Source organism: Enoplosus armatus, chromosome 18 (genome assembly GCF_043641665.1).
Source record: "Enoplosus armatus isolate fEnoArm2 chromosome 18, fEnoArm2.hap1, whole genome shotgun sequence".
Taxonomy (NCBI): Eukaryota; Metazoa; Chordata; class Actinopteri; order Centrarchiformes; family Enoplosidae; genus Enoplosus; species Enoplosus armatus.
Genome location: NC_092197.1, coordinates 8,863,436 through 8,877,555, shown reverse-complemented (window position 1 = coordinate 8,877,555; position 14,120 = coordinate 8,863,436). Strand labels below are relative to the sequence as shown.

The 14,120-nt window shown below is 38.9% G+C and overlaps 1 protein-coding gene across 2 annotated transcripts in view; it reads right to left on the bottom strand.

Annotated features, from left to right (window-relative positions):
* Positions 1 to 14,120, bottom strand: part of LOC139301041 (astrotactin-2-like) — a 241,614-nt gene that overhangs the window by 95,978 nt on the left and 131,516 nt on the right. For both annotated transcript variants that reach the window (XM_070924304.1, XM_070924303.1), the window contains 2 exons: positions 13,650 to 13,787; positions 123 to 273 (listed from right to left, as the gene is read on the bottom strand). In XM_070924304.1, the coding sequence (XP_070780405.1) occupies positions 123 to 273; positions 13,650 to 13,787 (289 nt within the window). The remainder of the gene's footprint in view (positions 1 to 122; positions 274 to 13,649; positions 13,788 to 14,120) is intronic.

Below are 14,120 nucleotides of genomic sequence, written 5' to 3'. Positions count from 1 at the left end.
ATTAGTCTCGGATCAACCCTGGTTGAAACCGTGAAGAATACTGTACATTTACCACATGTATAGCAACGTGTTCATGTCAGCATGTCATCTAGAAACAAAACCAGCGCATGGCTTACACTCACCATGCAGCCGGATGAGTCCAACTGTCTGTCAGACACACACTTGAAGTTCTTCTTGCAGCCACCATTATCTTTGGAGCAGTCACGGACAGGCCCAAAAGATGCCAGTAGATCTTCTACTGTCTCAAAGTAAGTGGACATCATGGCCTCTTCCCTGAAATGAAAGGAAAAAAAGGTTCAAAACAAGAAAATACAGATGCCTTTGCACATTGTAAATAAAGGCACACCAGTACAAGTAATGACAATAGCAAAAGAATGCTTGAGCAGCTGAATATAATCCTTCACCTCCTGGCAAGCAGTCTCTCATAACCTCTCTGTTTCTACTGCAATTAAGAAGCTATTCAAGCTTGCACATAATGTGAGAAAATTGCAGTGTTTTAGTGGCTTTTACCCCTCCACCTGCAATTAATGACTACTTGTACTTGTAAATGTCTTTTTTCATAAAAGGGTAGGAAAGTCAGCTTAATGCACACTAACAACAAAGCTGTTAGTGAATACAGGAAAGTTTTTTTTTTTTCTTGACATGACAGGTTTCCCCTATGAGCTTTGTGCAAAGACAAATGTTAATAAACCCAATCCAATATTAGTTTAAAACTGATGAACCCTATGGCTTGTGTTGTGCTGGTGCAGGCCAAAGCATTTTCAGCTGTTTCCCTGGAGTTATGCGTGCAGAGGTTCAATGCTGGTTCATGGTGGGTAATGTCTGGGACTAATCGGTGCATTGGCATTAATTGGACATGTTTTGTCACGGTGTGTTGATAGAGAGCCTTGGGAATCAGCATTCTCCATCCATAAACTCTCAGGACTAATCCAAGGCCAAGGCATCCAGGCCCGCCCTAGCTGGCAATGTTGAAGGAGAGAGCAGAGGAACAAAAACGTACAAGCACAGACAAATGCCTGCATACACACTCAAAGATAAACAGAGGCAATACGAGGTAGAGTACAATTAATTCATTTTATAATTTACTTTCTATATTCAAAATGTATCAACACAAGTATTTTGTTTATGCTTTTAATTTTGTTTTTGACAGCATTATAATGATATTTTTCATTTGTGGAACTCCTTAGAGGGCTAGATGTGCCTGTATTTTATTAGATCTGCATAATAACAATAAAACTTTATTCAAGTTACATTTACTGTTCATTTATACAGAAATTAGTAATGGATTTATAACAAGACTAAGAGTCTACAGTGGTGTTAGCAGCTCTGTGAGGCTGTACTTAGGCACTTTGAGCCGGGGCTTTGAGCTAAATGTATGCTAACATGCTCACAATGACAATGCTAACATGCTGATGTTTAGCAGGTAATGTTTATCATGTTCACCATCTTAGGTTATCGTGTAAATATGCTAACATTTCCTAATTAACACTAAACATAAAGTACAGCTGAGGTCATTTGCAGGTATTTAATCATAAAGCGTATTGGAGAAATAAAGAAATTGACCTGATGGTGGCGCTAGATGAAAAATCAGGGGATCACCAAGGTCATTACAATTCATCCTGGGAGGGATATGAATGCCTGTACCAAATTTCATGGCTACCCATCCAATAGTAGTTGAGACCTTTCACTCAAAACCACAAATGTCAACCTTGTGGTAGTGCTATAGGGAAAGTTGAGGGATCACCAAAGTCAGTATGCTTCATCCTCCAAACTTTGGACATTATTGGTCCCTGATTGTCCAAAGTTTCATGATAATCTATCATGGCACACAACATTCAGTTCAAATTGGGACTAAGTCGGGTTAGAGATACATTGATCTGTGTACAGTGTGTGTGTGTGTGTGTGTGTGTGTGTGCCAGACTCTGCCACTGCCAGGGCCACTACTGTTTAAGAAAATCATTACAAACAAATCTATAATGTCCAAATACTTGATCTGTGTGCTGTCTTCTGAGAAATGTCAGCTTGACCAATACTGTATAGCTCAGCTGCTGTGTTCACTTCAACATGCTCAGCCATGCCCATACACTGAGCTCTGCATGCCTGCTGTCAGAGTGAACGGAGGGGTAAGCAACCCCTGTGTTTTTCTTTGCAAAGAAACAAAAGCACTGTCTCTTGCAATGGGACCACAGGGACCACAGTGTGTAGTGAGGGTGACTTGACTCAACAAACGGCGACAGGATCTCAAATGATGGGAAGACAGATGCCCTGCTGAGCAAGGAGGATTTTGGAGTATTGTCACTGTCACTGTTTGTGGATGTCTTCATCTCTGTGTACTTGCAGGCTTATGTGGCAATGTCATTTCAAAGAAGACACTGAAAATAGGGCCACTTAACCTATAATAAACATATTGATGTTGCTGTTAATTTGATTAAAATGTCCCTATGTAACCTCTCTTCAAAGTGGATATAAAACATCACAAAGCCATTTATCTTTTTTCTTCAAGTTTCTTCAATGAGCAAATATGGCAAAGTGAACTCGTATTGACTCAGTATCCAGTATTAAATATTTTTTAAGAAAAGAATTGTATATTGTGACCTTCAGACAAAGATGAAAGGAAAAGCATTAAAATTCATCAAATGGTAGGAATGCTCTGTGAATAGCATTGACAAAAAAAAACCTTAAAAATTCACATCTTATTAATATAAGCAAGGATGTATTGCGGGTAGATGTGGGCAGACACCGTCTCCCTACCTTTTCAATTACAAAATAGTCTCCTTTTTCTTTTGTTTGCCCATGTGTGATCAGTATTTGGAATGCTCACTTTGTTTTGGGTGAGGGATTGTTCATTTCAAATATTTGGTTTTCATGTTAGATTTATGGCACATCAGCCCATAACTGGCACATCTTCCTTGTGCGAGCGGTGAAGTATTATCGCTCACTGACAGCACATCGGAATTGTCCCCTTTGCAAAATCAAACCTTTCCTGACACATTGCTGTGCTGATAGCCAATCACTCACTGTCTCACTCTCTGAATATAAAAAAGATGTCTACCAAAAGAGCCCAGACAAGTAACCTATCAGTCCAAAATGTGGATATTCCTCCATTTGATTAATGGAGTCAGGCATTGCTTTTTATGTTTTGTTTGTTTTTTGTAATTGATCCATTCAAATGTGGATATGAATGACACTGACTATACAGGAAACACTGTATTTCAGAATAGTTTTAGTCTGTTGACCACAAGAGGGAGCACATATAAACAATATTTACAATTGCAATATTTTCTTCATTTTAATAATAATAGATAATAGATAATAGACCCTTTGCTTAAACAATACTATTAGAATGGAGAATGTGATTAAAGATATTAAAACATTTTAGGATAATTATAATGTCACCTTCTGTTTGCAGCAGATTAAGAAATGTTTTATATCCCTAATAGAAACTGGTGATAGACACATTATGCCTTAATAGTATCGATATCACCTGGTCAGTCCCAGTACTACAGATCAATGCACCAATACAATTTTTCTGGTAATATATTACATTTCACTGTTTTTCTTACCACATGAGCAGCTCTGCTGTAGTCAAGCATTTTGGAAGATACATGGCTTTCTTAAGGCCAAATAAACAGTATTTGTAAACTGGGTTGGAAATTAACCTTTTGGTCAACAAGCCACAGCTGGAGGATATCTCAAATGCATGTATTTAATTTTGTTTATTCAACCTTGTTTAGGTCAGCATTTCTTGGATAGCCACAGGGTATGTGAACTGAACTCATTTGTTTGTTTTTCCATATTTACAACGATAGCTGGCAGAGTTGATAATTATTGTTGCCACTAGGACCCATAAAAGCAACCATCAATCTTTAGTCACACAATTTACATCATTTTTGTCAGATTTTCTCATGAAACATAGGTCAGAATGAAAACAGTTAAGCTACTATAATTACACATACCATTACTCAGTTAACAAAAACTTAATGAAGTCATCTGGGCAATAGGTGGAGCAGAGAAGTCCAGTACTGTCTGGATCTTTTTCTGTAGCAACTTTGTCCACCTCCTCCTCCACGTCATCCTGGGTCACATCAAGATCTGGTCTTCAGTTGGACATTCTAAATATGGTAGAATCCTGAACCACCTCAACTGTCTCAATGTGGAGGAGTAGAAGCCTAAAACCAAGGTCTTCTTTGATTTCTGAGCCACCTTGTGGAGGACCGAATGCTTTTATTCTGTTGAATTCTTTTGGTCACAAACCAATGCTCAGGTGTGTGGTTAAGACGAAGACAGAATAGAACATCAAGATATTTGCCTCATGTCTCCACTCCCTTTACGCAGCCATGGTCTGATACCACACTTTACACTTTACATTTGAAGTCTGCTATTTAAAACTGCTGCTCTTTCTTCCTGGGAAGTTTCAGCATATGACCAATGGGCCTTAGACTTGGGGATATTGATGTGCCACATTTTCACACTCAGCTGCAAACTCTCTGATGTAAATCAGAGATCGTAAACCAATGAAGCCAGAAAGCCAACATCATCCGAATACAGTGGAAAAGCTGCTATACCATCACCGAACTGAAGAGTCTCAAAACCTCAGCTGTGCCTTGATAAATATCAAGAACAGGAGCGGGGACAGGGTGCACTCTTATCAGAGTTTGATGCCCACATGAATGGCTCACAGCAGGGGTTCTGTACTGCCAAAACACATTCAAGGTTCAAGGTTCAGCTTTATTGTCATTATACAACACAGCTTTACACAATATCCCACAGGATACCCAAAGGAGCACTGCCTTTCACACACTCACGGAATCAAGAAAAGCAAATTACAGTGACCACTTGATTATGTGCTTGGGGCAAACAAGCTGGTAAACTGTTCCAGAGCCAAGGACCCTGCAAGTCAAAAGCTAGAGATCAGATACCTAATGGTCAAAGGCTAAGGGTGGAGTCCACTTATTGTGTACCTCTGCAGTGAAATGTTGGCCTTATAACATGGAATGTAATCAGTCTTTGGGGATGGTGCCTGATTTGGTGCGTGGAGTTGAGAGGTACCAACAAAATGCAGTTGGGCTCACCTCTCTGCACAGCTTTGGCTCTGGAACCAAACTCTTGATAGACGGTGGACTCTCTCCTACTCAGGTATTGTCCATGGCGAGACGTGCCAGGCGGTTGTGGGACTACTGACAAATCACCGGCTGGCTTCTGCACAGTTGGACTTTCTCCCGGTGGATGAGAGGGTCACCATCATGTGGCTGCGTAATGCAGAGAGAAAAACTATTACTATATACTGTTGTTTGCGCATTTGCGCTTATTTGTGGTTGCTAGGCAACAATGGCTGAAAACCTGTCACGCACAGCGGCCCAGGTCATAGGCTAAAAGAACTTTACGCCTAAATTTGAGACATGGGAGCTTAACACAACAGTGGCTAAATTGTACATTTATTTAAAATGTGTGGATTTATTTTGAATGTTGATGAAGCATAAATGCATGTTAGAAATGGGACAAGCTTTATGTTATGAGAACCAAATCCATTCTGCATTTTCTGAATGATGCTTGATTTTAGGACAGCTAAATAGTTAATAAGGATCAAGAGTGTTGTGAAGTGATGAGTCACGGATAATCAGGACACTCTTGCTGATTGGGCCCATTATCTACTTGTGTTGATTTGTCAGTACACTGTGATCACCCTGCAAAAACTGTCGTATTTGTGAGGATGATATCCATAGCATCTTAGGTCAGTAAAGACTTGCCCTTTCACAAACTGATCCTCATCCACCAGACCAAATAGTCTTTGAGTGTCAGACTTGTCTTTGGAGGGCATTATATGGCATAAAAGACAATTCAAATACATTTAGCAGGGGGGAAATTGATGGTTCCTTTTGCACATCCTGTGATTTTAAAGCAGTGTTAGGAAAGTATAGCTATGGCTTTATGTGCCTGAATTAGCAAGAATTTGTATTATGTTTGATTCATTATCCAGCACCTGTGTTTCTGGTTAGGGGTTGTGGAAAATGACAAATCAGCACTGGTGTGGGCCCACTGTTGAAGGGTTTTATTGTCAACTTTCATTCCGCACTAGCTGGTTTGGGATGGCCCTTATTATAGTGATCCCTTCACACAAATGCACAAATGTAGGCATAGTGGATGTGGTGAGAGGTCAGGTACAATTGAGACTCATATTGAAATTATAGACTATTTTTTTGTTTGTTTTTTAGATCCCAAACCTCCTTGCTATGGTTCAGTAACTGCCTCTGGGTCACGCCCTTGCTGAGCACAGTCACCAAGGAATATTGCACTGTTATTGTATTGTACCAAAATCTAAAAAAGTTCCATCTCTGTCTCGGTCTTCCATGTCTTATTCTCTTTCTCTTTATTTTGGCAACTCAATTTTTCTGAATTAGACAGACAACACATGGCAGTCTGTGCATCAGTTCTTTCTGGCAGGCACTCAAAGCATTGACAAATGGCTCCTTAATTCAGAGGAAAACAGAGGGTGGAGAAGGTGAGGCAGACAAAAATAATGGGTTGCCTCAGCTGTGAGGTGCATGCTAACTGGCTCTCCTTCTGGATAGAGGGACTAGTGAGTCGAAGATGAAAAAACAATCAATTCCAAGATGCCTGTTGCAAGAGAGTCCAGAAGGAGGAAAATTGGAAAAACAAATGCTGCAGTAAGGATATTGGAAAGTTTCTTAAAATATGGTGCAACATAGTAAATCATGGCACAGAGTGCAGAAAGTATTCAGCAAAGTCTGCCTCTCACTGTTTAATTAAAAAGGAGCCTGAAAACTGATCCATATAGGTGTACAGAAGAGTAAACCAACCCATACCATACATCATTCTCCAAAGATATTTAAACTATATTTTATTACATTTCAGAAATTATTTGTTATCAAAATCAACAACAGACTTAAATCCTGTTTCTTTTCCAAATCATTAGCAAATCAAGATCATCTCTGTTGGCACTGTGACTCGGTTGCTTGACCCAGAAGCTCATTGGTGGCATCTAAACACTGACTAATGTACTTGTTATTAATCTCCTTCTCTGCCTCTTGCTTTTCCAGATGATGAATGACCAAGCGACGCTGCCCAAAGTTAGAGCGCTGCTCCAGCATGATTACAGAGCCCGTTATTGGTCTGCCCCTGCACTTGATTAATGCTCTTGTTCCAGCTCCCCACAAATATGCTGACTCTCATCAAGCACTTTCGTCATTGAATAGAGTGCATTTTCTTTAAGCTTGCTATAATCACTGAGGAAAAATCTAGTGGGTGAAAAAAGCAGGTAAATCTAAGCGATAAAATAAAGATTGATACATCAATTCTTTGCTTTGAGTGAAGAGTTGTAAAACATTTTCTGACGGAGATTTGGAGTAAGGGGAAAGGGATTTATGTAATTATTTCTTTTTCCTGTTGTCAACTTCTTGTAGTTGCATTCGATTAATGGCAATGGCACATTTTGATGGTTCACTTGATCATGGTGAGTGAGGTCATTAATCACCAGTGTGAGGTGTCAGCGACTACTCAATTATTAACGGTTCCATATTGACAAAAATGCTGGTCTTTCAGCACAGTTTAGAGGGGCTGAATTATTATACTGTATATTGTGATATTCTTTTGTGAGGTTTTTGTTGACACCTTGACTTCTGACTGAAATCCAAGGCAAATATTAGAGAAGATTACATTTCAATCACTGCTAGTGGGACAGTGAGTCAGAGAACTGATTCTTAAAATATGACGATTTAATAAAATAAATGTACATATACAGAGTTAAACAAAGCTCAACTTCTCCACTTTCTTTTTTTGCAAGTGCAAGGTAAGCTTAAATCGTATGCATTATAATGATGGCTTGGAGGTACAGCATATACAATGGGTCCTTGTTTCTCAGCCCAACCAAGACAACAAGAAAGGCTCAGCCTGCATTCCAACACTGACGCAGTTATTGATCAGTTAACCAGAGCAAATACTGAGCACAGCAAAACAGTACAACATATTTTGTGAAGTGTGTGAATGTTTACTTTGAACAAATGGTACTGTCAAGGCAATTTTTTTTAAATATTATTTTTTCAGGCATTTTTTCCTTATTGAATAGTGACAGTTGCAGAGCGAGACAGGGATGACATGCTGAAAAGGGCCCTTGCATTTACCACTCAAAGAAATGCACCGAGAAAAATAAATTGATTTTTGGCTCTCGATTTACTGATTAATGAATGCAGCGTGATTTCAAATGTGATATGTACAGAGTGTACGTAATGTCTCAATTCTTAAATAATCCCTTTCATACAAGCAATAATAAACCAGAGCTACCATATGTGCTGAACACTGAAAAAGCAGAAGCTCTGCTTTTATTATTATGACCCATTTTATCCCCTTTTGGGGCCTGTATTTCAATAGGCCTTACAGTATAGTATGGACATTCACCAGGATGAATCTTCCTCAGTGTCACAGGCTATACAGGTAAAGTAATTTAAGTGTAAATATAGCGGGAATAAAGGGAGCAAACCTTCTGAGATCTTGCTTGGCAGCTTTATAATCGCTTGTGCTTTAAAATACGGCAGCATTTATCTATTCTTTTATAGGTAAATAGTTGAACAAGCTATTTCTGGTAACCTTTAAGTCAGGCAGGTTAATACTGTATGTCAAGAGGACATCAGGGAGGCACTTTGTTCTATTTCACACAGGTCTTACCCTCTGATAAGCTCTGCACACTCACCCCTGTGGAGCAGCGCACTGAAATGTGCATGCACTGGTTGAGCCAATCAGGACGGATGCACCAAATGTTCCCAGAGCAGACTGTATTTTAAATGTTGTATCCCAAACCATAATTCATTTTCTTTCAAGGAATGAACGAGTAACCAGAAAAAAAACAAAAACATGATTACCTCTGGTCAAGGTTGGCCTTGACTCTGCTTATCTGAGAAAACACTGCCCCTCTTGGCCTACTCTGCCTTACCATAACAAACAAATACAAATTCATTCTTAATATGAACATTGTGATGGCTGCAGAAAAACATAAAAAAAGAAGCAAAAGAATTCCAATAGAAAATAGTTCTCATTGAAAAGACCTAAAAGCAATGCTTTGAGCACCACATATACATAAAATTCCATTTAACTCCACGAGCACGACTAGTTACAACTACAGGAAACTGGAAAATGTTGGTGAAATCTAGACCGGATGAAATATAGAGGCCTTTATCTTTGACAATATGCCACGTACCTGATAATGGAAAAAATCTAAAACAAACTGAGTGTGAAATTCTAACACCAGCTTATTTAAAAAGGCTTATCAAAGAAGCCTAATCAATGTGAGGTCGGGGTGATGTTGATATCAAGAGACAAAATATCTGGGCTCAAAGTTAAACTGACACTTACCTTGATTTTCTTCACGTAGAATAAATTTCATTGGGTTCTGTGAGCCAGCTGATGGGCAGGAGTGAACCGGGGATGCATCCTTATAAATGCCACAGCTACAATGCATTTCACCACTTCCCGCATCAACATGTCTATCATGACTGACTGACTACATCAATGCCTGCATAAACACTTTGGGAAAGTGCATCAGCCAGAAACCCCATAAGGTCCCACGGGACTTTGTTCCACAAAAATGCTTTGGATAATGAGTTGTCTGCATTATTCATGACAATCTGACAGATCCTCCTATGTTATAGGAACTAATCATTAACCAAACAAAGAACATTAACTTATTATTCTAACTGAAGTGGGCTTTTAATCAGTCATACAATGTGCATTTCCTCCTTCACGTTTTCCAAGGTCTTATTTGTTTCCTGGTGTGATCGTCGTCTGTCGTTTAAGACTGATTAATCTTTCAGCAGTTCAACTCACATTGGCAGGCAAGAAAGATGGCTTTGTTTCTATCTATTACAATGGTTAATATATAATATGTCATGTTGCAATAAAGTGTCAGATATAATATCTCACTTGGAGTTAACGACACTAAATAAAATATTCTAAAAGGCCACCTTTAAATGAAGCTCATACAGTGAGGCAGAATAGTGCATTCAAAAAAGACTGCAGGTGTAATTTCAGGAAGTGAAAACCGCAGACATGCTTGCCACTTTTGTGAAGGCACGACCTTCGACTGATGAATAGCTTAACTTGCTCTGACCGAAATAGAGCTCCTCTGATGCGAAGTAAACAAAAGCTAAGTTCTTGCTCTCTGCTGAAGTGCTCAATTTGCACCTGCAGTTGTGATGTAACCCTTCAAGGTCCATTCACAACGCAACCATGGTGGCACTTGAGTTATAGTCAAGAAAAAGAAAACGCACAAAAGAAAGTAATTGCTTTGAAATAATTGCTTTACCTCCTACCTAAATGGAAAGACTGTAATCTTTTGAGATTTCAGTCGTAAATATTCAGTAGCAGATGCATAGCTAAACATGTCCTCATTTTTTTTCGCTCACCAACACTGCTCACAATCTATTTTCAAAGTAAGTGACATACCTTGGCTAATTAAGCAAGAGGTGTGCTGTAATCCCATTTACGTCAGAATAAGCAGATGTGTACAATTGCCTTGGGAGTTCTGTGCTCCTGAGGCAATTTCATAAAGCCTGTGAAAAGTTTGGATTTTTGCAGTAGTGAATAACATTTTCAACAACAATTTATATAATACACATAAAACACAAAAATTCAGTACTTGGTCATAACTGCGATTTAGGCCTTCTGAATTACAAGAGATATTCTGAGAAATCTACCAGTCAGGTAAAGTGAGCATGCTCTGAAGAAATATGTTGAAATACATTTTAATACATTTTCAGAGGCTGACTGTCCTATTTTCAGTATGTACATGTACAGTATTATAGCAGCTCATGACATGCTGGGGTGATCAGACACTTTGTACAGTTAAAATGCTGTCTACAATGTGAAAGTCGTTGACTGAGGTACAGGACGATGATCAATGTTTAGAATTATGTTATTAGCCATATCATCAGCATTCCCTCTGCTATCATTGTCCTCTGTTGGGTCAGTCTGACACTTGCCCTGCTCCAATCATGCGACAGGTACGTGCCAAGGTACCTTGTCAGGGCATGAAAACTACCTCAGCTATCTTTAGCATGATTCCAATCAGTAGGGGTCAGCTGTAATCACTGCAAAAGTACCCTTAGTCTGGGTCCTCTCAACATATGCATGTCATGGTCATTTTAAAGTATTGGGAAGTTGCCCCTGTTAATTAGCCATCGGACCCCATGAAGGTTGAAAGACCTCAAAGTCCTGACCAAGTTCGATGTGAGAGGGTTATGGCTAATGCGAGCAGCAAGGTGTCGCTCTCAAAGTTTGCAAGAGAAAGAATCAAGAGAACAGTGTGTGCTCACACTGAAGTTGCTGACCAATGACCACTGGGATCAGTGATTCCATCTGGCAGTCATACAAGGTTCAAGGAACTGGTCAATGAGTCAGCCCTGTAAAGCACATTGAATTGCCCTGATGTATGAAAGGTGCTATACAAATAAAGCTGCCTTGCCTTCAAGCTACCATGATTAAAAAATCTAAAGAAAGACAGAAAGAAATAACAACAATTATATGAATAATAATAATAATAATAATAAATCAGATCTATAAAGCCTGAGATTTAGCACACAACAAAGACCAAAAAATACAAGTCCGAGATGAGTAATATTAAAGGGAAAGGGTTTGTTCTGGGCCTCTGACCTTTTGTTAATTCATATGTGACCATGGAAGAGTCAACCAAATTCAACAAAAGTGAAAATTGTCATTGCAAGGACAATGTTTTTTCTTAAGCAAAATCTACATTGCCGTACTTGCCATTTACCATTTGCAAGCTGGAAAATCAGATGTCCATTTCACATTGTTCCAAATGGACAAATAAACAAACTACTTACAATGTTAACATTGCCATGGCATGGAAATGGATAACAAATACAATATATTTAGTGGTGGCTTTAAGTGGGAAATACTGGGTGGTGCAAAACACCAAATTATATGCAGTCTTGTTTGGCAAATTCAATCATCTTTGGGTTAAAAGGTCTAGTCCAGTGCTAGTGTGCATCATCTAATTGAGAAAAAACACTTTGACATGTATTTTTAGTGATTCGTGTACAGTATTCCTAACTGAACTTAATGTCATTTAAACCATATCAAATGATCTTTTTGCAGCACATTAACAAAGTTGCAGAAATGTGCTATTGAAGTAACCTGATATGTTGCTTATTTTACTGTTGAGTCCCAATTTTTTATTTAGTCTCAATTTAAGGGAGTCTTGAGAATCTTTGTCATTCTGAAATTATTTTGCTTGAGGAAAGTGTGATTGAATGAATGAATGAATGTATTTTTGCACACCAACATTTCTCAGAAGGACCCCCTACTGGTTCCAGATGTGGTTGGCAGGATGTACAGTGTGTACATGTGGTACAGTTGGGATACAGTATATTGTACAACTGCCCAGCCTCTAGTATCCATAGGGAAAATCAGTGAGTCATTTTCTCCAAACCAGTATTTTGATAAAAGAAAATGCACAACTGTGTCAGTATTAATAAATGTGCATTATGTGCTATCATGTGTGCTGGTGATTATTGTTGAAAGATGGTGTGAAGTTATTTTGTGTGCTGACAAGTTAAAGTAATGGGTTGCAATGATTCACAGGAATATATTGTACTCCTGTATCACAACACTATTCTTTGCTTTACATTATGTGACAAGTTCAGAATTTTTGTATGCAGCAATGGCAGACAGTTTGGTTTTCAAATCAAATATGACTTACCAGGTTGGTGTCAGTTGGATTCCATAGATGGGTGATTGTTTTAATCTGCAGCTGATACTCTGACATGTTGTGTGATGTTCAGCTGCACTGATGCATGCCAGCGCCTACTGGCTGGTTGGATGAGAAAAACTAAGTCTTATGTTGCCAATATTTTGTCATTGCGCTGTGGGATTGCCAAATCCATAACCTTGTTGACACTACTTTCCTGTTTGGATTTGTTTTTTAAATCCCTCTGTGCATAGCCCAAAGTTAAGTTTTTGTAAAGCTGCTCTGCCTGTCACTTTAGTCCTCTAAATCTGAGACCTTCCGAGGATTTAATGACCAGATTAAATGCTTAATGGGTATTTTGCCTTTTATTTCATTTGTGCTGTCTTACATTGTTTTAGTCAAGTAAGCAAACTTTTTGAGTAATAAGCTTTAACCAATAATGTACATAGAATATGCTCATCTTTAATGCTTATCTGTATTTTTAATGTCAAATGAACCAAATGACAGTTGCCTACAGCAAGAAGCATACTGCTGTATAGTGACTACAGCCAATTACACTGACAGTAATACAAGGCAGTCATAACAAAACAATAATGAAGTAGCACTGTGACATTCCTATATGCCTGTTATGTAGTCATATATAATGCTCTTCTGTGCTTAAGTCAGAATAGCAGCATATACACTAGATAAACAGGAGTATCAGTGAAACAGCTCACAACTGAAGTAAAGACATCAATTATTTGGTCTTACACTCTCCAAGGCACAAAGAGGCTTCATTAAGTATTCCTGTGTCGTTCAAAGTGTAGAGGCAGACCTTCCAAAATAAAGAATGTATGTATTTATGGGACTTTAAGGTCATATGGACCAGACGGCAAAGAAACTGCTACGCACAGTTTCTTTTTCAGTGTGGAGCTCTGACGTGAGTTAGACTGACCTGACCTCCCCTGGGTCTTCAGTAACCAACACGTCTGTCTTGCAACTGGCGATGGGGTTGATTGACAGTTCCACTGGTGGCACCACGAAGCTCTTGCTGACTGGTAGCCACAACCCTTGGCCAAGACTGTAGAATGATCTGTGTTGGCACAATCAGAATCAGAATCAGAATCAGAATCAGAAATACTTTATTGATCCCCGGGGGGAAATTATACAACCACAAAGCACAAGTGTCAATCAACCTGATGTCACATTATAACATTTTGTTATTACACACATATTGTACAGTATGTACATATATAAGCATGCAAAGACAGGAATGAGCACAATGAAAAGGGCAGACTTAAAGCAGTCAGCACATGGGTGGTGAGGGCCTGACAGAAAGACGGTAAGATTTTCATATTGCTGGCATATTGTGTCATTTTATGTATTGAGAGTAGTACATATAATGGGCAGCATGGTATTCTTTGTA